The 25,340-nt window shown below is 37.3% G+C and overlaps 2 protein-coding genes across 48 annotated transcripts in view; one reads left to right on the top strand and one right to left on the bottom strand.

Annotated features, from left to right (window-relative positions):
* COBLL1 (cordon-bleu WH2 repeat protein like 1) overlaps nucleotides 1-25,114 on the top strand; it is a 162,382-nt gene extending 137,268 nt beyond the window's left edge. For 6 of the 14 annotated variants that reach the window (XM_035696032.2, XM_049106343.1, XM_049106344.1 and 3 more), the window contains 8 exons: nucleotides 3,052-3,205; nucleotides 3,642-3,716; nucleotides 4,860-4,997; nucleotides 10,292-10,526; nucleotides 11,530-11,624; nucleotides 15,797-17,373; nucleotides 19,430-19,606; nucleotides 23,821-25,114. In XM_035696032.2, the coding sequence (XP_035551925.2) occupies nucleotides 3,052-3,205; nucleotides 3,642-3,716; nucleotides 4,860-4,997; nucleotides 10,292-10,526; nucleotides 11,530-11,624; nucleotides 15,797-17,373; nucleotides 19,430-19,606; nucleotides 23,821-23,907 (2,538 nt within the window). In that variant the 3' untranslated portion in view covers nucleotides 23,908-25,114. The remainder of the gene's footprint in view (nucleotides 1-3,051; nucleotides 3,206-3,641; nucleotides 3,717-4,859; nucleotides 4,998-10,291; nucleotides 10,527-11,529; nucleotides 11,625-15,796; nucleotides 17,374-19,429; nucleotides 19,607-23,820) is intronic. The other 8 variants (XM_049106350.1, XM_049106339.1, XM_049106348.1 and 5 more) reach the window with 5 other exon arrangements.
* LOC112674662 (sterile alpha motif domain-containing protein 1-like) overlaps nucleotides 1-25,340 on the bottom strand; it is a 97,217-nt gene that overhangs the window by 12,214 nt on the left and 59,663 nt on the right. For 22 of the 34 annotated variants that reach the window (XR_007408752.1, XR_007408732.1, XR_007408758.1 and 19 more), the window contains one exon: nucleotides 21,378-22,620. The exons of 7 other annotated variants lie outside the window; for them this stretch is intronic. The gene's annotated coding sequence lies outside the window, so the exon portion shown is untranslated. Of the gene's footprint in view, nucleotides 1-17,367; nucleotides 17,942-21,377; nucleotides 22,621-25,340 lie in introns of those variants that run through there. 5 more of the 34 variants (XR_007408743.1, XR_004803078.2, XR_007408755.1 and 2 more) reach the window with 2 other exon arrangements.

Raw genomic sequence — 25,340 nt, 5'->3', positions numbered from 1 at the left:
CCTCATGGAAGCAATCAGTCTAAGCATGGGAAACATGTTTTCAGCATGGAAGGAGGAGGAAAATTAAATGCTGCCCAAATTTGTGCATTCAGCAATGACTTATTGATCACTTCCTGTGCTCTTACTGGTAAACTAGGTCTGTGAGAGGAAGAAGGCATGCTTTAATAGGGCTTTACAGAGTAAAATCACCTGAGAAATAAAATGACCTATTCTATTGCTTTTGATTTTTACATCATTATTTTGAAAAGTGAAGTGCCACATTTTTTTAGGAGAATTTTCAGCCTTTTTCCTCTTTCCTAAAAACTCCTAAATTTGCTAATTTTATAAGATAGCAAATTAAAGTTTTCAAACCCAGAGATATATCCTTAATCAATAAGAAAAAAACTTTACATTCTACTCAAAAATATTTAAATACTGCTCATCCAGCTGCTTAATATAATAGATTTCTTTCTCAGCCCTTCATTGCCAAAGGTACTCCTGATTGTTTCAAATGTCCAAACTGCAGTGAGGGATCTGTCCCCATATCCACTCCAGAGCGGGGCAGGGGTGAGGAATGGCCCTTAGATTTAATCAGAATTGGCTTTAGTAACTGAATCAATCTGGGTTTAGATGGTAAGTTTTACTCTTTCCTTACTGGATTAGGTCTCAAAGCTCTACAGAATTGAGAGGAGAGGAGGTTGGTGGCTGCAGCTATTCCTCCTTTGGAATGAAGGATATTTAGTGGTTTGACTACCAGTCAGGTCATCCAGGTGCCACCCTGTGTGTCCCCTTGTTAAGAGAAGTTATCCTCAGTGAGAGACATGTTCCATCAGGTGCATGCCATCATGGACCAGACTATGCTCTCTCCCTGTGACATGACCTGCCCTCCTTTTTAGTACCAAACACAATTCACAGTGATGACAAGTAACTCAAACTTTCCCTCTTTCTTTCTTCTCTGACAGACATATGAAATTACAAAAAGTAAAGTTTGCTTCATTTTTCTTCATGTGTAGCAAGGCATTAGGACTACAAACACTGTATGAACTAGTTCCCTTCTGTTAGGTGTACTTGCATTGTCTCAAGATTGGAATGACTCAAGATTTCCATCTTCTCCTAATTCACATTTATCAAGGCCTTTATTCACAAGAGGAGAAGACAGTATTTCATTCCTTCTTTCATTCACTCAACAGTTATTTATTGAGAGACTTCTATGAGCTAGACATTAGTCTGGAGATACAACCGTGAGAAAAGTAGGAAGAAAGAAAAAATTTCTTATATTCAACTCCAATGGAAGATAGTAAAGAAGGTGAATAAGCCAATAACATGGTAGGTTCTAGAGCTATTAAATGCTGAGCATAAAGATCAAGCTGGGAAAAGGGAAAAGTATAGGGGGAAAAGCTCATTGAAAAGGTGACATTTGAGAAATTAACTGAAGAAGATGAGAAAGACATCATATTATTAAAGAGCATTCCAGGTATGAGAACAGGAAGTACAACCACCTGAGGTGGGAACACTCTGGCACGCTTGAGCAGCATGAAGGCCAGTGTGGCTGGAGCGGAGTCTGCTACTCCATTCTCAGAGGAGGAGGTGGTCAGAGAGATCTAGGGGCTAGGTGGTCAACTGCTTTAGGAGTCCTCACAAGGACTTTGGCCTTGTGCCCATTTGGAAACCGTTAGTGGGTTATGAACAAAGTGACCTAGTCAAACTTCTATTTTAATAGGATCCTTTTGCTGGAGTGTTGAGAAAGGGCTGTAGAGAAGCAGTGTGGAAGCAGATTCCAGTTAGGAGGTTCTTGATAATTCAATCAAACTGGGTGAGCCAACAGGATGGACTTCCTGTGGGCTGTGAGGAAGAAAGGAGATGAGAGAGAGAGAGAGAGACAGAGAGAGATATGAAAGGAGATGAGGATGATCCAGAGTTACTGGCCTGAACAAATGGAGGGGAATGACTTGCTCTTTACTGAAACAGGAGAGACTGCAGGAACAGGATTATTTTTCATGGAAGAGGGGAAAGGAAGGATTATTAGGACCTCAGTTTTAGACATGCCATCTAATCACCTTAGATATTAAATAGAAGATCGAGGTCCAGGATCGAGGCATAAGTTTAGAATTAGTCAACATTAATAATACATAAATCCAAGGGAATAGAGATGACCAACAGAGTGAACATAGATATTAAAGAGAGTGTATCCAAGGACTGAGATGAAAAACAACCCTAAAAGAAAAGGGAGCATTGGGATCTGTGCAGAATAGGAAGGTGGTCATCTGGAGGTAAGAAAAAAAGAATTTTAAGAGGGTGTTCAGTGCTGCTAACAGGTCAAATAAATGAGTTCAAAGAATTAGCCACTAGTTTAGTGTGGTGGTCGTCACTGATGACTTTGATAGGAATAGTTTTAATGGATCAGAAGTTGGGAAATAGCTGGTTGGAAGGGTTCAAGTGGGGGATGAGAAACTGGAGACAAAAAACTATGAACAGCTCCTTTAAGCAGGTTAACTGTAAAGAGAAAGAGATGACATGGCTGGGCGCCAGGAGGCACCAGGCAGCCAGCTGAGGCAGGACGGTCTTAGGGTCTGCTGACAGTCACATGCTGGGAGTGTGAGCATTAGCCGGCTATAGAGTCGGTGACCTCAGATGACCTTGCCTTGGGTAGACATAGAAATTTTTGAGATGTTTGTCACTAATACATTAGTACAAAAAAAACGATTAATCAAGCCAGCTGTTTTAATGTACAGATATTCTTCCGTTTTCACCTCTTACTTTACATCAATATTTTCTCCATAATTTTCTTTGAAAGCTGGTTTTTGACTGTAATGCTTATGAGTCCTCTACATTTTAATTGGTTGTTTGTATGCCATTCTTCCATCCTAGCCTAAGTTTCTTGAGAGGGACCATATTTATTTTACTTTACATATCCATCTCCTAGTTCAGCTCCTGGCACATGGCAGATGCTCCGTAAGTGGTTTTGCATGAATGACTCTTATGTCTCACATTGGTATATGAAGGTCGGTCTCTTCCTGAAGTTCCGCTGTTAATTTCTAAATAGAGATCGTGTCTGGTCATTTTGTTTTCCAGAATCCCTGTGGAGCAGGCATAGTGAGGACTGGCTCACTGCAGCTCAGTAGTACCTCTGTCAGCAGTTCATCTTTGAAAAGGACAAAGCGAAAAGCACCTTCCCCACCCTCCAAAATACCCCTGCATCAAAGTGCTGAACATAGTCGTGTGCTTGGTAATGTTATTTTTCCCAGTAGATATTATGTGTGTCTTGTTTCACATACACAGTAAAGTGAGATAGGTTATGAATCAGGTCTTTTTACTAAAAAACAAACTTAAGCTTTTAATTAATTTTAGTAATATTAATAGTCTGATTATTCTCACTGAACTACCTTTTTAAAATCTGCAACATAACGAAAAAATAATGATTGTACAGCTCCCTGATCCTAAAATTGAGCTTGAGATCCTTTGTGACACTCTGACTCCAGGATTGACTACCTGTAGGAAGGGGAACCTAAGGAGATTTTAGTTGTATTGAAGCTGGATGGTGAAATGGCTTCTAACAAAGTTAGGGCTATCTCTTCTCAAATTCTATAAAAATAAAGCTACTAAGGAATTGCTACATCCGTGAGTGTGGCTTGTTTCTAAGTTGTGCTGCTTCTGTCCTCCAGCCCTGCAGACAGGACATACAGTTCCTACAGACGGTGTTTTGGAAGCAAACTCTCCCGAGGAGCTGGCCAGCCCAGGTAGGACGCCTTTGTTCCACATCACGTAGTTACTGAAAAAGACTTTTCATGTTGGTTGAGGGAATGAATCTAGTTATAACTTAACTCTGTGTAGGAAAGAGATACAGATGCGTTGACTCTATTTCCCAAATTTTATATGGTGAAATGAAAAAATCTCCACCCTGGGTTGAGTATGAAACTGACAGAACTCAAAATTTCAGTTCCGTGATGGTACCTAAGACTTTTCTGTATGCAACGTCAGATTACCACTTCTTAATGTCCCTCCCAAAAGGTAGGACACATCTTAGTTCAGGATGTACCTTAGTGTGTTCACTAGAAAACTTACACCAAAGTGTAAGGTCCCGTTCTTCATGCAACTGTCTGAGGCATGAATTCAACATACATAGTGTCCTAATTCAGTGGTAAAAAATTGTTATCATGAAACATTTTCTATTATATGGTCTCATTTGGATTCTCCAAATAAATGCCTGTAAAAATAAAATAATTTAATACTGTTTCCCTATATTTTTAATAGTAGCTATTATAAGAATGAACGTGATAAAGTTTCTTAATTCTTGGACATAAATGAATATGACTACTGTCTAACCAAAAATAGAATATTACTATGCCAGTATTTTAGCATAGGGATAATTTTATAGGTATGAAAATAGCTCAATATAACCCTACCTAATTTTTCTAATTAATATTCATAAACACAGGAGAAATTCAGGTGCACCCAAATGCTCCTAAATATTTAATCCTTAGGTGATTTTTAGGTATTTGAGACTGTGACATGTCTTATATAGGAATTCTCCTGTCCTCTTTGATTAAAAACATTACCATAATATAACTAGTCATGGTTTTTCTTATTTCTTAAGTCCTACCCAGAATAATACCAATGATACTGTTTTGTCCTACAAAGGAATTTTGTTAAATAATATCAAACTATATAAGTGACAGAGACGATTTGAAAGTATTAGAAAAAAGGTGTGAATGCTATTCAAACTTTGCTTGATATCTATTTCTCTTTCTCTTCCTTTTTCCCCCTAGTTACCTCTTCTTGTTTAACGCACGGATAATTGTGAGCTAACCAATCTGATTTCTTCAAAATGCTTCTTGTTCTCTGCTTGCCTTAATTCTGTTGTCTAAGTGCCATTTCCACAGATTTTACTTCTTTGGCAGAAGCCTCCCTTGGCCCTGGGCTCCCCAGTCACGAGCAGTGCACTGTGCCCAAACTGCTGGATGAAGCCCCTCTCTCCGAGGGCCCAGGAACACCTGAGGCAGCTGTAGCATCTCTGACAAGTAGGTAACTGGGCCTTTCCTGCCCAGTGGTTCAATGCAGATTAAGATTATCACCATGGAAAAATTTGGTTACTTGGTCATCCCTTGTGTAAAAATGTCTCAAAGAAATAGTAGTTTCCCCCTTTCACTTGAAATTCGATTATAGGTTTGGAGTTGGAATGTTTTCCCTAACCAGATAGATGAATATGGCAAAGCATGGCTTTGGGGGATTTCAGCTTTTCTTCTATTTGGCTCTCTGCTTTTTTGAGCAAAACTTTTTGAACTCTGTTATTTCCAGTGTTTAACTTTATGAATATAAAGGATTATATTTATATTTTTTCTTTCTTGAACTACTCTTTTGTTATCTAGGCATGGCTTATTTTCTGTAGTATTGCTTTTGACTGAGATTTTTATGTTAAGTTATTGGAATTGTTTTGTTACCAGATGGCAAAAATTTATAGTTAGGTAATAACTGTATTTCATCATAAATAATTTTATTCAGTTTTTTATTAGCTCAGAGTGAGTCATTATTTATAATTAATATCACATACTGCTTATTGTAATGCAAAATTGTGTGGACAGGTTGGAAGATAGTTTGAGAAGTTTTTAAAAATAAAACGTAAGCATTCATTGTCAGTACAACCCAGCAATCCCGCTCCTAGGTATTTTCCAAGAAAAATGAAAACCTCTGTGGATGCAAAAACTAACATGTAAATTTCTATAGGATTTTTAGTCATAATTGCCCAACATGAGAAACAACCCAATGTCCCTAAACTGAGGAATGGGTAGACTATGATTAATCCATACCTTGGGGTACTACCACCAAAACCATAAAAAGGAATGACTACTACGTGCAATGACATGAGTGAATGTCAAACACATTATGTTAAGTGGGGGAGCCAGTCTTAATGGCTAGATGCTGTGTGATCTCATTCTTGTAAGGGCAAAGCTATGGGGAAAGTAGTTAGCAGAGTCCAAGGTTAGGGGCAGGGGATGATTACCAACGGACCTGGGGCGGTTTTGGAGATTGATGGACTTATTCCCTATCTTGATTGTAGTGGCAGTCACTCAGCTGTATATCTGTGAAAATGGGAATATTCCAAAGTGGATTCCAGAAGTGAATTTTACTGAATGTGAATTTTATCTCAGTTGTTAAAGAAGAAAGAGAAAACGGCTCTGTCTGGCAGCAACTGAAATAGTGTCTAATAGAGTGAGCATTTTTTGAATGAATAAAAAGAAATAGTTCACCAGAATAAATGTTATTTTTTAAAAAGATTTTATTTATTTAAGAGAGAGAGAGAGAGAGAGCGCACGCTTGAACAGGGAGAGGGGCAGGAAGAGGGAGAGAATCTAAAGCAGACTCCATGTTAAGTGGAGACACCGAAGCGGGGCTCATTCTCAAGAGCCTGAGATCATGACCTGAGCTGAAAGCAAGAGTGAGATGCTCAACCGACTGAGCCACTGACGCACCATCCCCCATTTTTAAAAAAGATTTTATTCATTTATTTGAGAGAGAGTGCTCACCCTTGCTTAAAAGAGGGGATGAGGGGAAGGGGATAGAATCGATATAATTTAATATGATTTTATTTTATCAAAGAGAAGGATTTCAATCATATCCAGGAAAAATATACAAAGCATCCCAAAAGTCTCAGTGAAATTATAAGCTTTAATTATTTAAAAGTAAAATGCTACAAAACTTACAAACATGTCTTCTAAAAGCTTGTATATAAATTTCATTTTTACATATTACATTTTGTCAATTTTAAAGAATTTTTGAATTTTTATTTTTTGTTTCAATGTTGCTTTCCCTAGAAGAACTGAAAACCTTAAGATAAAAATATTCAAATCATAGGGCAGCCTATGATGGTGGTGCAGCGATTTAGAGCCACCTGCAGCCTAGGGCGTGATCCTGGAGACCCTGGATCGAGTCCCATGTCGGGCTCCCTGTGTGGAGCCTGCTTCTCCCTCTGCCTGTGTCTCTGCCTCCCTCTCTCTCTCTCTCTGTGTCTCTATGAATTAAAAAAAAAAAAAAACTTAAAAAAAAAGCATCTAAAAATATTCAAATCATATAAAGCTAAGTAAAGGTAAAAATTGCAATAATTAAACTTTTAAAAGATGACTTCTGTATTATTTTTAACACTTACACTTTGGAAGTTGTTAAATCTTGAAACTTCACAAAGATTTTGAACAGTGTGTTCTTTGAAAGTAAGTATTCTTCCCTTAAAACTTATGAAGCTGATGGAACACCTGGGTGGGTGGCTCAGCGGTTGAACATCTGCCTTTGGCTCAGGGCGTGATCCCGGAATCGAGTCCCACGTCAGGCTCCCTGCAAGGAGCCTGCTTCTCCCTCTGCCTGTGTTTCTGCCTCTGTCTCTCATGAATAAATAAATAAAATCTTTAAAATCTAAAAAAATAAATCTTTTTTTTTTTTTTTTAATTTTTATTTATTTATGATAGGCACACAGTGAGAGAGAGAGAGAGAGAGAGAGAGAGGCAGAGACATAGGCAGAGGGAGAAGCAGGCTCCATGCACCGGGAGCCTGACGTGGGATTCGATCCCGGGTCTCCAGGATCGCGCCCTGGGCCAAAGGCAGGCGCCAAACCGCTGCGCCACCCAGGGATCCCTAAAAAAATAAATCTTTTAAATAAATTTTATAAAATCTAAAAACTTACGAAGCAGAAATATAATAGTTGTGCTATGATATTTGTGAAATTTATTCATTGTTCACAGCCCCTACCCAATCTTTTTTATTGTAGTCCTCAAATGTGGCCATCATACGTATAACAAATGCAAAACAAACTTGATTTATTATTTTTTGAAGCCTGGGGAAATTTGTGCTAGTCAGACAACCAACTCTAAAAGTTTTTTTGGAATTTTAGAATTTTAAAAAATAATCCCAGCCTTTCCTGAGACTTTTAAGAACAGGAATACTCTTGAAGCTAGCTAAATTTTTTTTTTTTTTTTGTAGGTAAGCCTGTGTGATGCTTGTAACTACCAAGTTACAAAATTTCAGAAAAATAATTTGAAAAGATTTTTGAAACATGTAACTCATTCTTTATACTGTAATTAACTGAGATCAGTTTCTCAGTGAGAGACTCCATACTTAAAAGAGTAAAATACTTTAAAAAAATTATTTATTTATTTATTTATTTATTTATTTATTTATTTATTTATTTGAGAGAGAGCAAGAGCATGTGTGCATGCCCATGCCCAGGAGTGGGGGTGGGGAGAAATGAGGGGTGAAGGATGGGGAGGGTGGGAGAGAGGCAGAAGGAGAGATTCTCAAGCAGACTCACTACCGAGCATGGAGCCAAAAAAGGGCTCATCTCATGACCCTTGAGATCATGACCTGAGCTGATACCAAGAGTCAGATGCTTAACATACTGAACCACCCAGGTGGCCTTATGTCAAATACTTTTGTTGGGTAAGAGAGAAATAGAGATAACAATAATTTGCTAAGTGTTACCTCAGTTAATCTAACTTGCTGAAGAGCTTAATATATGCCAAGGGGCCATTTATAAAACACATTTGTATCTAAACTGGAACAGCCATTCATTTTCTCAGTTTTCAGATTATATAAATATACTCTTACTACACAAATATGTGCTATTGCAGATGCATAATATTGTACATTGTTCTCATAATGACACTGTCACATGTCATAATAAAACAAGACTTGCCAAAATATATTTTTTTAAAATTAACTTAAATGCCTTAATATTTTTTTGGTTGAGAAATCTACTTTTTTCATTCACCATGAAACTGTCATTAAAAGTTTCCATATTTGTTTATTAAATAGCATAAATAGCACAATTTTCTGTTGATCTGCCTAGAGATAAAGACATTTTAAGTACTTTTAATATTCTTCTAATAGGTTGAAGTGTTTATTTTGTGGATGTGCTGATCACTATGATCCAATGTTATACCACCTCTCCTCCCCCATTGGGGTAAAATTAAACTTTGTTCAGCTGCTATTATGCAAATGGAAGTGTGAAATTATATTTAAATAACGATTCAGAACCTCATTCTTTGGTTTAAATTAACTTTCACAGCTAGTGTGGACAGCAATTAGGATGTCTCCTCTTTTAATCTGTTGGCCATTTGTTGTTCGTGTTAAAGAAATGATGAAACACATTCTTATATGATGAAGTATTAACTGCAGCTTTTGAAAAGAATCTCTCACACACACACATGCACATATGGATATGGGATGATTTTCAGACAGTTAAGTGGACAAACAAGTTGAAAAACATCAGGTATAGTATGCTTCCATTTATACTAAATGAACTAACAGAAAAGAGAGAAGGTAGCAGGAGTATGCAAATCCGCTTGTATGCTCATTATACTTTCTGATAATATATAGGAAAAACCTTAAAGGAAGTTGCCTCTAAGAATCAAACTGAATGGGAATAATATTCATTGTATAATACTTGTTTGTATTTTCAAAAAGTGTATTAAGCATCTAAGTCAATGGCTTTATTTTTTTTTATTTTATTTTTTTTACTTTTTTTAAAATTTTTATTTATTTATGATAGTCACACACACAGAGAGAGAGAGAGAGAGAGAGCGAGGGGCAGAGACACAGGCAGAGGGAGAAGCAGGCTCCATGCACTGGGAGCCCAACTCAGGATTTGATCCCGGGTCTCCAGGATCGCGCCCTGGGCCAAAGGCAGGCGCCAAACCGCTGCGCCACCCAGGGATCCCATAAGTCAGTGGCTTTAAACCCTTGTTTTTTATTACAATCACCTTAGGAGCCTTAAAAATTCCTGGTCCCACCCTTCCGAGGTTCTGATTTAACAGCTATGGAGGAGCATGTGAACATCATTTTTAAAAGGGGCTCAGATCATTCTCCATTGTTGTGATAACTACTGAGTCAAATTTTTTAAGTGTACTTGTAAACAATATAAAAATCTCATGTTCTTTTAATTTACGTTTAGAGCTATTGTATGAATGTAAAAGTCATTTAAATTCAAAGATCTGTAAATGTCTTTCAGAGGTAGACATCTGATATAACTTATGAGTTTCAATAACTTTTTTCTCTACCATGAATAAAACCTAGTGTGATAGCATATTTTTATAAATATATTCTATGTTTTCTAATATATATTCTATGTTTTTAGAGTTGTATATGCCTGAGATAATTAGCTTGCACGTTAATGTGATTATTCACCATTAGAAGAGTATTTTATTAGTTTTGGACTGGCTTTTAAAAGAGCCAGCTAATTATTAATTTTAAAAAATTCTTTTCCTGCTCAGATTGCATAGGATGAATGAGGCAAATTAATATTTAGGATTATATCTTCATTTCTTTGTAGCTGGAATAAGCTCTGATCATAGCCTTGAAGAGATAGATGAAAAGGAAGAACTGAGTGAAGTGCCTAAAGATGAGGCTGAAAACACTGCTCTGAAGTCACAAGACGTCCCTTTTGGATCTACAGATATAATAAATACACTGAAAAATGATCCTGACTCAGCCCTTGGCAATGTTACTGGAGAGTCCTCACAAAACTCCAAAGAAGAAAAACAAGAAGCTAGAAACACAGATGGACAGTAAGTAGTCTATGTGCCAGAAGGGTTGGTGATGGTTTGTTTAATTAATACTTGTCTCTGAATTATAGATCTGATATTTTAAACACAAATATAGTAAGTAGTCCCTTAGTTTAGATTCTAGTCACCATAATTATAAGAATGCTTATTAATAAAGTATCCATTTGCATGTTTTGTTTTTAAATCTCAAATTTAACAGTTCTGGTATCGCTATGTCAGATAAGCTATAGCATGTAGTTAATTTGTATGACTTAAATATAAAAGTGTGTGTATTGTATGGGTTTTCCCTATTTTCTGTTTGATCTAAATGACACATTTAATTTTTTATTTTTCACCAAATGCTTCTCAAGGATTTTCACTGATTTTATAAAACAATTATGCATATTAGATTATGATGTTAAGTTACTAATATTATTTTTACAGTCAACTTTATAATGCAGAGAGTGCACTTTCCCCTTCATCCTGGGAATTGAAATCTATACTACAGTACACTTATACAGTGTTAGAAATGCCACAACGTGAATAAAGATGAAATCAAGTAGGCAAAATAAACCATCTTCGTCAAAGTTTTACTGTAATTTGCATGGGATTGTCTCCAAATTAAACCTTTCTATCACAAAAAAAAACAAAACCAGTTGAGGTCAGTCCACATCCTGATTTGCCAGAAGTTGGCTTTGCCAGATCCAAGACTAGTTTAGTTTTCTTTTCCTTTAAAAGACAAATAATAACAAAAAGACACTGTTTTTTGGAAAAGTGTCCCTTTTACCAAGCTCTTTAGGTCTTCTTTGTAATAGGACCACTCTTTGAAAGCTAATGGTTCATAGCAGCATTTCCTCTCTATTGTATTTTTTCTTTGCTATTAAATTTCCAGTATTTGGCAGAAAGAAAATGATTATTTCAATCCATCTGTCTTTGGAAATTATTGCCTGTTTTCTCATCTGGGGTGTGTGTGCACGCACGCGCTTAAATAGTATCAATATATAACATACCATATCCTATTTTGCAGAGGACCACATATGATGGTATATGATGCAGGTAATGGAGAGAGGGTAATTGACCATGTAAAAGACTTGAAGTCATTGGGCACAAACCAGGAGAACGGTGAGTTCTAGTAGCCAACATTGTCACAGTACTTACTATTTTCTAAGGAGCCATGCTTAACACCTTATGTAAACTCATTTAATTTTATATATTAACTCATTTATGGTCTTATTATTTTTAGTTCTACTTTGTTTTTGATTGAGCCAAAATGATATTATGTAATTCGCAAGAGTTCCCATAATTAGTAGGTAGTGGACCTTGGATTTGAACTAACTCAGGCAATATTACTATTTAAAGTGTGCTATTAACGACCATGTGTACTATTTTTGTTGTTAAATCTTAGCAGTTGTCTAACCTACTATCTTGGATCTAAAAGATGTGTATTCTATGCATCTATGTGTGATGGATTTCTCTTTTTTTCTTTTTTACTGACTCCCAAGTCCAAACCTGTTTTCCTTCATACTCAAGTTGCTTTACTTGAGTGAAACTTGTGTGCCTGGTTTTTAAAGTCAAAATCATCTAATTATGTGGTGTTATTTACCAGAATCTTCAATACCCTCACCCCCAAATCAAGACAATTTCTTCTCTTTGCTATGATCTATTTCACGTTATTCTATCTTTTGGGCTATGCTCATTTTTTTTTCTTTGCAAGGAATATAATTTTCCACCTACCTTCACCCATCCAACTACTCTCCAAGTCTTGCCAGTTCATTTGTTACTTGTTTACTAGAAGCCATGTATTTCTCTAAAAGGTCTTGACTCCTTAACCAGATTGGACAGGTTTTTTTTAGAGAAATTACATACGATACTTTGACTTCCTCATAGCACGTAGTAGAATACTAACATATTGTTAAAATACATACATTCATCGACTCAAGTTTTTTACTTTATGATGGTATGAAAGTGATATGCTTTCAATAGAAACTATACTTCAGAATCTGAATTTTGGTATTTTCCTGGGCTAGCAATATCATCCTCTTGCATGATTCTGGGCAGCAGCAGTTGCAGGTCCCAGTCAGCCCATGAGGGTAAACAACCTGTACATCTACCACTATTCTCTTGTGAGGAGGCTCTGTGAGAGATGGTTTTGCCCAACTATACGCTAATGTTTTGAGCACATTTAAAGTAGTATAGGCTAAGCTATTGATATCTTGTAGCTTAGATGTAGTAAATGCGTTTGACTTATCAATATTTTCAAGTTATGATGGGGTTATTGGGATGTAGCCCCTTTGTAAGTTGAGAAAGAGCTATACTTAAGGTTGAATTTCAGAAATCTGATACTGCACAAATACAAGATGCAAGGAATGTACAATGGTATTTTAAGGAGATGTGAAGGAATTGGCTTATGAATTCTCATACTCCAGTCTGTTAATATGCAAAAGTTGGTGAAGATTCTTAGAAAACATAGGGATATACATATTCATGTTTGGATAAAATGTGGATTATCCCAGTGTCACATACAGATAGATAGATATGGATATATGTTGTTTTACCTGCAACAAGTTTGTTCTAGGGTCATAGGTATAGTTCTGTAATAATATATATATTTTTTAATTTACATTTGATTTGCAATGACCTTTGTTGACTCTAGGTGAGTTTTTCCTACTTTTTAAAATCAAAGTATTTAGGTGATTTTACTTATTCACGAGAGACACAGAGAGAGGGGCAGAGACATAGGCAGAGGGAGAAGCAGGCTCCCTATGGGGAGCCTGACGGGACTCAGTCCCCAGGACCCTGGGATCATGACCTGAGCTGAAGGCAGACGCTCAACCTGTGAGCCACCCAGGTGCCCCATAGGTGATTTTTTAAGTAAATAATTTCTCTTATCTTAATTAGTTCTCTTCCTTCTTTTTTAGCTATCCCATATACTTGTTTCAATGATCCTTAAGTCAGATGATTCATTTTGTAGTTGTTGGTGTCAGTTTTGAGTAGGGACAGGACAGGATAGCACAAAATCTACTTCTTCCTTCTACTGGCTATCACTGGAAAATGGCCTAACTAACCATTCATTGACATTTGGTTAGTGTCATTGTCAGGTCTTTGTAAGGATGGATTAGCTACTAAATTCAGCAATGATTCTAGGTTTCCAGGCTTATCATTGGGAATAACTATGAGATTTTGATGAGCGATTCAGAATTAGAGAATAGTGAAAAATAGACATTTGGAGTTCTAAAACCAATTAGTTAGGGTTTGTTACAGGGAACTGACTTGAAAATATATTGTTGATACTTTGTTTTGGAAAATATTTCTCTTGTGTGACTGAGCTATACTATTCATTGGAAAATGAGAAATAAGCAAGAGAGAAGGAAATATATTTACATTCATTTCCTGGTGCCAGGGACCATTTCTTCTTACATTCTTTCGTCCTCATAGCAGTGTTGACAATAGTACTTTTCATATAGATATTAAAAATACTTGTGAATCAAGTAAATAAGAGAAATGTGCAGAAGAGTGCTTTTTTGATGATTCTTAATCAAATGTGTCACTAATCATAAGTTAATTATTAGTCATCAAGAGGTCAGTTGTATAGACAATAAATATTCTGATAATCAGTTGCATTTCTTTTAGGAAGAATAAAAATGAATTCCATTTAAAAAATTAGATATTTAATATAAGAATCTTGTAACATAGTAGAAAACATACCAACATGACCAAACAAACAAAAAGAACCCATGCAATTAGATAGTGTACAAATATGAAGGTATTTTAAGAAATTGTTTGTATACAAATCTACCTGGCAACATGATATTTTTCTCATGCACACATATTTTTTCTTTTCTTTTCTTTTTTTTTTTAACAGAGGAACTATTTAAAATAGCTCATGACATTTTAGGCACTGAATTTGTTCTTTATCTTGTAAGTAAAAATGAGTGACAATACAACTATAGAGAAATACTTGACATTCTTTCACGATCTGACTCCCAAGGCTCACATTTCACTTGAACAGTGCAAACTACTGTTCCTGGAAGGGGGGGAGGCCACCAAGGATTTTGAAGATGTGGCTAATTGGTCATCCATGAGAAATAATTCTGGGCATTTGGCTAGAAGGAACCCAGTGTATAAATCACTGCAGTGGACTAGACACATGGTGCGCGCTCATAGACCTGTGTTTCCTTCTAGATGCCTCATTCCAATTGTTTGCCATCATGTTGCTGATTGGCAACTGTTGCTTTTTTTTTTTTTAATTTTTATTTATTTATGATAGTCACAGAGAGAGAGAGAGAGAGAGAGAGAGGCAGAGACACAGGCAGAGGGAGAAGCAGGCTCCATGCCGGGAGCCTGATGTGGGATTCGATCCCGGGTCTCCAGGATCGCGCCCTGGGCCAAAGGCAGGCGCCAAACCAGGGATCCCTGTTGCTTATTAACCTAGACACTGGCGAGTGATTTTTGGTTTTGGGTGATCTGAATTAGAATTAAGAGGAAAAGAAATCCAGGGTAAAGAGAGGTGGTTTTCTCCGCTTGGAACTCTGACAGGAAAATAAAGTATCTTTTCCCTGAGAGAAAAATGAAAACCCACATGATCGTTTTTATGTAGTTGAAATCATCCATAGTGTGACTAAAAACGAAGTCCTCTAAGAGTCTTTAGCAAGACACCTACTTAACAAGACAGTCAACTTAGATTTTTGTTTTCACTTTACCTCTTAAAGGTAATACTTCGTTATTTGCCTTAATTAAAACTGATAACATTTGCTAGGATTATTTCCTTTTTAATGTAAGGTGTGAAATATAAATATACTAGGAGTTATAGAAGAGACCAGATCAAAATAGGAAAAAAAAAAAAAAAGAAGAAGAAGAAAAGTACTGTTTTGGAATTTTTCCATTTCTTTTGTCATTCTTAACATTGACTGAAATGTGAAGTCTACTTATCAGGAGAAATGTAGCTATCTTCAATGGAGCGCTTGTTATAGGGATATTCCCTATCCTAATTAGCATGTTGTATAAATGACATATAAAATATAATCCATGTTTTCACCTTTTTATATCTAAGCAAACTAGGTTTGGCTCAAAGGGGTTAAGTAACATGTAAACCCAGCCAGGTTCTAGACTCAGGTTTCTATGATACCAAAGCCCGTGCTGTTTTCCCTAATGCTACTACCTGCTTTTGTATAATTAGCTGAAAATTGTCTTGTAGCCTTCAAACCAACCTATTTCAGTTTGGGGGAGGCAGGCATTGAAAACTTGAGGTTTTTCTACTTGTTCACATTTAACTTGACAATATTTTTTCCTCTCAGTAGATCAAAATGAAATAATTGTCATTCCACCGAACACAGACCATATGAAAAATGGAGTGAGGAGAACAGAAATCGATGTAGGAGGTGTTGCCGAAAATAACAACGTGGACATGGAAGTTGACAGACTATCAAACCACCAGGCACATAAAACTGATACTGCTGAAAGTTATAAGGAAAATCATCTGGCTGCTTCATTAGGACAAGACCAAAAACTGAATCAACTCAGTGAGGAAAAGACAAAAATGCAAGATGCAGCCATTCAGACAGTCCCTTCCGTTGACAGTTTTGATGGGAACCACCAAGATCATGATTTGTCTAACTTCAAAGTTAATGAAAGCGTGCAGACTTCAAGTAACAATAAACCAACTCAACACTCATCTTTAAGTCCCCAAGATTCTGTAGATGCCTCAAGGAATTTAAGAGGTCCGGGCCTCCTGACTGTACAGTCAGATAATCAACTCACCATAGAAGATCCAATTTATACACATGGTGATGATGATCTTTTGCCTTCTCTAGATGGGATTGATAAAAATTCAACTGTTTCTCATATAAAGAATTATCCACTTTATAGACAAGACTATGATCCCAAGCCAAAACCTTCAAATGAAATCACAAGAGAGTACATACCTAAAATTGGAATGACTACTTATAAAATAGTGCCTCCCAAATCCTTGGAGATACTGAAAAATTGGGAATCAGAAACCCCTGGGAATAAGGATGATCAGGAGATACATACTTTAGGAAAAAAGCACATTCACGAAAACGTGAAAGAAGCTGCCATGCAAACCGAACTTGTTATTTCTGAAAGCCCGAAGGAGCCACAGGCAGACCTTAAACTGAAACCTACCGCGGGAACAGAGCATCAGGTGCCCAGCGTGGAGAGCTCGCCCCACGTCCCCCACGTCGCTGTGGGGAAGCCCATGAAACCTACTCCCAGAATGACAAAAGACACTGGCACAGCTCCTTTCGTGCCTAATTTGGAAGACATAAACCATATTTTGGAGTCAAAACTTAAATCTCGGGTTTCAAATCCCCAGACCAAACCAAGCTCTTTTTTCCTGCAGATGCAAAAAAGAGTTTCAGGCCACTATGTGACATCTGCGGCTGCCAAGAGTGTCCAAGTGGCCCCCAACCCCGCTCCAAAAGAACTAGTAAAGAAAGAGGAGGAGAGGGATGCGATACCTCCTCCGGAGCAAACTCTTTCTCCCTTAAGCCAAGCAACTCCATCCCTCCCACAGCCCCCTGTTAAAGACCCCGCCGGTGACCTCGGTGACCTCAGCAACGAGAAGCCTATGGAAGCCTCTCCTCCTCCCAGCTTCCCTGCTCCTCTCCCTGCCAGTCAGTCAGCAGCGCTGAACCTGAAGACTCTGAAAACTTTCGGTGCCCCGAGACCTTACGCGAGCTCTGCTCCGTCACCCTTCGCCCTCGCCGTAGTGAAACGGTCACAGTCCCTCAGCAAGGTGCGCAGGGGGGCGGGCGGGGACGGTGCGGCCACCCCACCTCCAGCCGACACAGAAGGGCAGGCTCCGTCTGTAAATCAGCTCGCGGGCATCCCCCAGCTATGCCTGAGTGATAAGGTAATGTCACCCTTTTAAAAACAAGGGCTCATCATAACAACATGGTTTAAGTGGGGCTTGACAGGCATGTTGGTGTGTTTGTGTGTTACTTAGCTCCGAATTCCTATTTTTTTTAAAAGATTTTATTTATTTATTCATGAGAGACAGATAGAGGCAGAGACACAGGCAGAGGGAGAAGCAGGCTCCACACAGGGAGCCCCATGTGGGACTCGATCTGGGGACCCCAGGATCACGCCCTGGGCTGAAGGCGACGCTAACCTGCTGGGCCACCCGAGCTGTCCCTGGAATTCCTATTAATCTAGTAGCAAGCTACCACAGGGAGAAAAGAGTAGCAACGCATAAAATCTGATTGTTAACTCTCAGAGTTCTTCTAATCCACGTAACATGATTGGGCACTACTCTAAGGTCATCGTTCTAGGATTGTATCATTAGCAGGTATTACAGTTTCTTTGCTCATGCATTTGCGCCGTGTACTGGTTTCTGGTTCTGACTCTCTGCTTTCCTGTTTTGCTTATCTCAGTTTGTTTACGACTTCTCTGGACGTTCTGGCTTATTTTCTTCTCCGATTCTACATAATAGCAAAATAAATAGTTTTAATTATATAGAAACACAAGCAGTATTTAAGGACTAGATAAAATAACCAAACATTTCTCAGCTGTGCATTTTCCATCACACACACTCAACCAGAATTCCTAAACATTGACACATATAAATAATTTAAACCGAAGCCAGAGATTAAATAGGTAATTTTCTTAATTTCCCATTTTTCTTAATGCAGTGTCAACTTTTCCAGTTATTGGTATGTTGACTAAAATGTCATTGAGCCACTGTCTAACTTTAGTAACTTACATCAAAAGGGTCATTTGCTGACTTAGTGTTTGGTCAACTGAGTAGTATAATTTGCTAGATTCAAACAGGATAGTCAGAGGAAAGGATGAAATTTAGAGTATGCATTACAATAATCCCTGTGCAGTTTTTAAAAAATATTTTGTGTACCTTTACTCTGATAGTGTTTAAAGATTACTTTCTGGAACTGTGTGACAGTTCCAGAGGTATTTTATACGACTTTATCAAACATTCCTAGAGTAACAGAACATCAACGATATTGCCAAATAAAGATTTTTCCACAATCTCAAAGCCATAGTCATCTCGAGGAATATTTCTTTATATATTTCACATTTATGTTTCTTAGCTTTGATATAATGTCAGGAAGAGATGTATGATCTAGAGATTAATTCTTTTCCTGGGAACAAAGCCTGTGTTTCTTCTTAGGATGGAATGCCATTCCCAAACAACAGAAGTTTGATTTAGATAATACAGTTTTTGAGTCACTGCCTGGGCTCTGTTTAGCTCATCTTTGGTGAAGACGTTTGGCGGTTTAACAAAAGACATTTTTAAGATCATTTGATAATAGTTTCCAGTTAAATCATAAATATTCTTTCCTAAGAAGTCTAATTAAATTTTTGATTCTTAAATTTGGAAATTGCTAATACCTACTTTTAGTCCATTAAAGTAAAAAATAAAAGGAAAAATAAGACATGGTCATCACTTAGCCCCTGTGACTTCCAGGGCCACAAAATAAAGCAGTTACATGTAGCATAGTCATTAATACTCCTTTATTTGAAAATACATTAGATTCAACCAATAATAAAATCGTCAATCTGCCCATTTTGTACTGTCAAATACAATAATTTCACAACCTAGTATGTCGTAACTATAAAAATGTGGCATTTTTTTAGTCTGTGGAATTTTTATCATTATTAATTTGGCTCTTCTCGCCAACTCCACTGGCAAAATTAGCACCGTCTGACCCAGGGACGGTAAAATTACCGCTGTTTCATAAAGCGAGGAGCAGTGCCCCTTGTCCCACTTAGCCTCCTGGCTGAGGGAGGGCAAGGGGTGCCCTCGCCTTCCAGCTGAGTGCGGACCCAGGACCGCGGGGGCGAGGCAAATGGGCATCTTCAGGAATACTGGTGATGGGTTTCTTTTTTTTTTTTTTTTAATGGCCCGTTCTTCGCCTGGTATTCACATGAATATTTTACATTTATTTTTATAGGGGAATAACTCGGCACATAATGAGCAGAATTCCCAAACACCATCTCCAACGGGCTGCCCATCATTCATTGTTAGGAGGCAAAGTTCCTTGACTTTGCAGGGCCCTGACCCGGAGCAGGCCCGACGGAGCTTGCTGACCGCCATCCGCTCAGGGGAGGCCGCGGCCAGGCTGAAAAGGGTGAGTCGTCTAACCCCCTAACCCCTGCCGGGGGAGGGGGGGGGCTAGGGAGGCCCAGGCACCCCCTTCTGTGCGGGGGTCGCTTCTGAAGTAGAAGCTGCGACAGCCCGGGTGCTTGCAGGGCCTTGAGTCGGCCAGGACTGGGCTCGAAGCACCCTCGGGAAATCCTGCTTGTAATAGCCCCAAGTACACAGGACCTTAATACCCGAAAAGAAGAGAAGCACCGTGTTCAGAGTGGACCATCAGATAGGATAAACTGGGCAAAATGCAGCCACACGCACCCGTGTAAAGACCTGTAAAAATCTGTATGTGTAAGGTCTGGCAGATGCGTAGGTGGCAATTATTTTTAAAAGCGAGGAAGTAATTATACAGATCACACTAGGGTTACTTCCACAGGGAAAGGAAGGGGGTTGCTGGGGGCCTGTGGGAGCAAGACAGGCACACAATTGAAGAAGGACCCCAGAATCTTAAGTGATCAAGATAAATATGATCTTAGGCAATATTTTGTAAATGTGTAAATGATAGACCTCTAATAACAGAGAAAATGTCAACATTTTAAGTGAAGACAGCTGGGGGGGAGAGAGGGGGCGGAGCTGGAGCTATTCTTTTCCTGGCCTGGTGGTGGATTATATATGCATATATATTTGTGTGTGTTTTCATTGGGTTGTTTAGGTAAGTTCAGTGCACTTTTCTGTACACGTGTTATATTTCAAAAAATATTATATTGCAAAAGGCAGTAGAAATGGACACAAGAAGGCTCTAATTCCCTGTGATCTTTGCTTAAGCCCCATATTTCTGTCCTGTACTGAACATTCCTCCCGGTTTGTTTTAAATTCTAACATTTCTTTTATAGAACAACAGTTCGGGTGCCAAATAAAATCTTCAGTGATTTTGACAGTAGGTTTAGATTGTTCATCAGAAAGTTGGCTCCAGGTTTGGCTATATTTTGGCACCCAAATGTTCAATTTAACTCCAGGTACCAACCTGCCTTATGGCTCTGGTTCATATTCACGTAATTAACCTTCATTATAATAATTGGTTCGCATTAGAACAATTATCTAGTTGACTGCTCTAGTGTAAATGTAGTCATGAACATGCCCTGTTTTTGTTTTTTTTTTTTTCATATTTCTTAAGATATTTTGTTTTCCACACCTTACCCCTATTTGACCCCAGTGTAGTCACGGAGATCTGTCATCTTCTAAGGTTTTAATAAATCTTATTCAATATTTCATAAAATGTGGTTGGTGTTAAGATTTATGTGTGAATCAGCAAATTGCTTTCAGAGAATAAGAGATTAGGTAACCTATTGTCATTGACTTGTGTTCATGCAAGAACGACTTTGGCTGCTCTTGATTCTTACAGATGTTTCAGTCACTAAAAATCATCACACTATTACAAGTAGAATATACATTTGTAAAAATAAAGTCTGAAAATAAACTGATGAATGGCATTCGGTAGTTGATATTAACCATTTCCTCAGAATGTAAAATTTATCTTTGGCTACATCGAAACCTTAGAAGGAAGAAAAAAAACTAGCTAAGTCACCCAGAATCTTGCTGGCTTGGTTTATTCATTGAATTGCTCTGCTTTTGATTCATATTTCCTTGATTGGAATTTCAGCAGTCCAAAGGCTTCAGGTTGGCAGTTCTTGCCATATATTTTTAAATTAAAAATAAATGATGATTTCATAGTTAATGCTTCTCACAAGAATGAGAAAGCTACGTTGAATATTCTTGAAAACTCTTTAAAGGATACACAGTCAACTAGCAGATGCTCTCAACAGTAAATTCTTTACTTTAAAAACATGTCTTTATTGTGTCATGTTCATTATTCAAAAAATTCAAGCAGTACTTTATAAATGCTTATAAAAAGTTACCATATTCCGTTCAAGAAATATTCATTGATCTACACTGTGCCAGGCACTAAAATAAACATGCGTATATCGTGGCATTACATTAGACAAGGCTTCTGGCCTCCCAGAATTTATGGGCTAGTCTATAATGATGTCTTCTCATGCTTGAAAGTTTAGTGTACAAAATTTTAAATATCAAACAAAATACCATTCTCCCCGCAAAGTAACTGCTCGTGATGGATTACAGTGAAACCTTCCAGACCACTTTAGTAGTATACAAACATATTTAAATACATACAAAAATAGAATCCTGTAAAAGATTCATAAATATCTCTTTGAAATTTTCTGTCTTATGTATACACACCCACCCACACCCACCCACACACACACCCCAATTCTTTTAAGACTACATAGTATTTGACTCTATGAATGAACCATGGTTTATTTGTTCCTTACTGATGGACATTTAACTGGATACTAGTTTTTCCATTCCATAAATGGTGCCTTAATAAACATCTCTTGTGTTCGAGTCATTGGTGTGTTTTTTAAATGCTTAAAACAAAAATAAAATAAAATTAAATTAAATTAAAAATAAATGCTTAAAACAAAAATTCTTTTACTTTACAAAGAATTATAAAAACTGTAATTTTGGCAATAATCACAAAAATAATCCCTAACACTGAGACTTTGGGCCCAAGTTACATAATGAAAAGTCACTACCTGTCTGCTGTCTGTTGACCATCTTGGAAAGGAATCCCACAGGAATACCAAACAAAATGCGGATGAATTTCCTTCCCCTGGTGGCAACGTTTCCTTTAGCTTTTATTTTTTTAAGATTTTATTTGACAGAGGAGAGAGAGGGAGAAGCAAGCTGGCTCCAGGGATCCTGGGATCGTGACCTGAGCTGAAGGCAGCTTAACCATCTGAGTCACCCAGGTGGCATCTTTTAGTGTTTTTATTTCAGGTGGATGGTGGCAACACTCTATGCATCCTGGATTCATAGAGAGCCAAACAAGCTGATTAGTGTAGATGACCAGTCTTTGTTTAGTAAAAGGCAATGAATGAAAAAACCCAATCCAAACTAAATTTGTCCACTGTATTTTCCTTTCCACTGACTTTGTTGCTGGCAGAACCACTGGACTTTTGTACTTCAGGTCTCTTCCTGTGAGAAGATGATAACATTTGGTTAAGAGTCTAAATGAGTCAAATTGTAATCTAGAGATTAACCATTTTTCTTAAAATACTGTCATTTTATGTATGATTATTTCAAAATATTATACCTATTTACTCTCCAGAATGCAAATGACTTTTAAAAATCACTCTAAATAACTTGGAATTTAGGAAATTCTTTGTGTATTTCATTCACTTACCACTTGTAAATAGGAGACTTTGCCATAGAATTTTGGAATTAAGAGGTTATTGGGAGAAAAAACTACTTTTCATTCTGTAGCAGTTTTGGCATAGCAGTCATAGATTTGACTTTTTTAGTCCTTTTTTTTTTTTTTTTTTTTTTAAAGAAGATTTTATTTATTCATGAGAGACCCAGAGGGAGAGGCAGAGACACAGGCAGAGGGAGAAGCAGGCTCCACCCAGGAAGCCGGATATGGGACTCTCGATCCTGGGACTCCAGGGTCATGCCCTGGGCCGAAGGCAGCGCCAAACTGCTGAGCAACCCAGGAATCCCCTAGTCCTTTATATGAAAACTTTTATTTTTTTAAAAGATTTTATTAGCACAAGCTGGGGGAGGGAGAGAAGCAGGCTCCCCACTGAGCAGGGAGCCCAGCGTGGGGCTCGATCCCAGGACCCCAAGATCATGACCTGAGCCCAAGGCAGACGCTTGACCAACTGAGCCACCCAGGTTCCCCTATATGAAAGTATTTTAAAAACCAAAGCTGTATTTTCTTATAAATAAGGGGTACCTGGAAGGGGAACTTCAGGTTACTATGTAACATCAATACAAAAAGTGTAAAATTCTTTGCTTTGTGAAATTCACTTTATTTTTCTACATTCTCCAAGGCACTTTTGGGGAGCCAGAATTAATTTAGCAAAAAATGCTCTTCAACAGCTTGGCCTGCAGTCTGTTTGTGCTCTTGTCCTTTGAGTTGATTTGGTAATTTTGTAAAGACTAAGATGTGTTAATGGATTATTTAACTTGTTTGTTGTGGAAATAACAACTCTCTCGTTTTTAATTTTATGGTAGAGTGAACATTTATTCTTGATTATTTGTGATTTATTGAATACTAAATGCTAAATATTATTTACAATTAAGCAGAAGTTAAAATGCGGTAATTGTTGAAAATTGAAAATTAGATTGCTTTCTCATTTTAAATTGATGGGTTCAAAATGTGTTTCTTTCTCTTAGGTTACTGTTCCATCAAATACAATATCCGTGAACGGAAGGTCAAGACTCAGCCATTCCATGTCCTCTGATGCCCAGGATGGCCACTAAATATTGCCCTGTTACAATGCACACTTCACCTCTGCTTCACAGAACAACTTCATACTAATGGAGAATGTTGGCAAATGTATATTCAGATGTACACTAATATATTGTCAAAGTGTAAGAATATGTGCTGTGGCTTTTAATGCCAAAAGAAGAATTACAGAATTTATAAGTTATGATATTTTTTGGCCTTTTTTTTTTTTTTTTTTTTTGCCTTAAAAGCTGAATATGCTGCTTTAGAACTTTAAGACAAGGTGTTAATGACTTTCATTTTTTTTTTTCAAATGAGAAATAGTCACCTTTTGTTGATTTCACTTACTGACACATTCTCTACAATGGTGACTTCGACAAAAGGATACATGGAGGTTCGTAGACTTATATTTGTGTGACACATAGCAAATGTAGATCTAACATTTACTGCCTCAATGTTACAGTTTAATTGGAAATGTTTATAAGTTATATTAAAGTCTCTTTTGGCTGAAAGTATGATCTAGAGAACTAATATCAAACAAGTATATTCGGTTCAACGGTTAATTAAAATGATGAATCACTTAGTGTGCAAGTCTAATCTTGTGTGTTCTTCATGTAATTACAAAATCAATGTCAAATTTATGGGAAGCTCATAGTATTTTAATATTTTATTAACATGGAACATTTGTTTTTTTAATCTTTAGAACTTAAATTGCACACAAAACATTTTAAATATTTTTTGTATATAATCGTGACATTTGTCGTCACACAGATATTACACATTTATGTGCCAGAAGCCTTAGAAATCACCTTATGAAAATGTTGATCTATTGGGACAATTTATTTCACTTTTGATATGTAGTGAGGAATAGGGGTTAGTCCAGGTCCATACTGGAAAACTTCAAAGGCTATTTGGAGGTTCCAGAAATTCTGGTTTTAGTTAAAATGATAAAGTCATTATGTAGTTCAGATGCTAATGTTCTAAGTAATAATATATATTTACATTAAAGCTAAAACTGTTAAGCAAAACCATGCCTAATTTGTTGGTTTATAACTGTACTGGGGTCTAGAGCTCATTCATGTTCTAGTCCTATTAAGAATCTAATAGCTCATTTATTCTAAAAGCTTGGTCAAACAAGTTGGTGTTATGTTGGTTTTCACTAAAGCTCTTGGGGTATCTGCCTCTTTGGAAAATGTGTTGATTTTTTTCCCCCTCTGTTTAATAAAAGCAAGTTATATATTTGGTTTGTGTCAAGCAGCATACTTATGAATTTCATCAATCTAGCTCTATGAATAGTGAACAAATAAGTCATAGTAAGGCCCATCATTCATCAGGGCTCTCTGGTATACATGTAGCCCATTCAGCTCCAAAGTGCATGATCTAAGCATATCAAATGCTTAGCGTAGTTCCTGATGCATGTCAGGTGCACACTGTTAAATGTTGCTATTTCCTTAAATCAGACTTGAAG

This window comes from Canis lupus, chromosome 36 (genome assembly GCF_003254725.2).
Source record: "Canis lupus dingo isolate Sandy chromosome 36, ASM325472v2, whole genome shotgun sequence".
Lineage (NCBI taxonomy): Eukaryota > Metazoa > Chordata > Mammalia > Carnivora > Canidae > Canis > Canis lupus.
The sequence above is the reverse complement of the archived record's forward strand: the minus strand, read 5'-3'. Positions and strand labels throughout refer to the sequence as shown.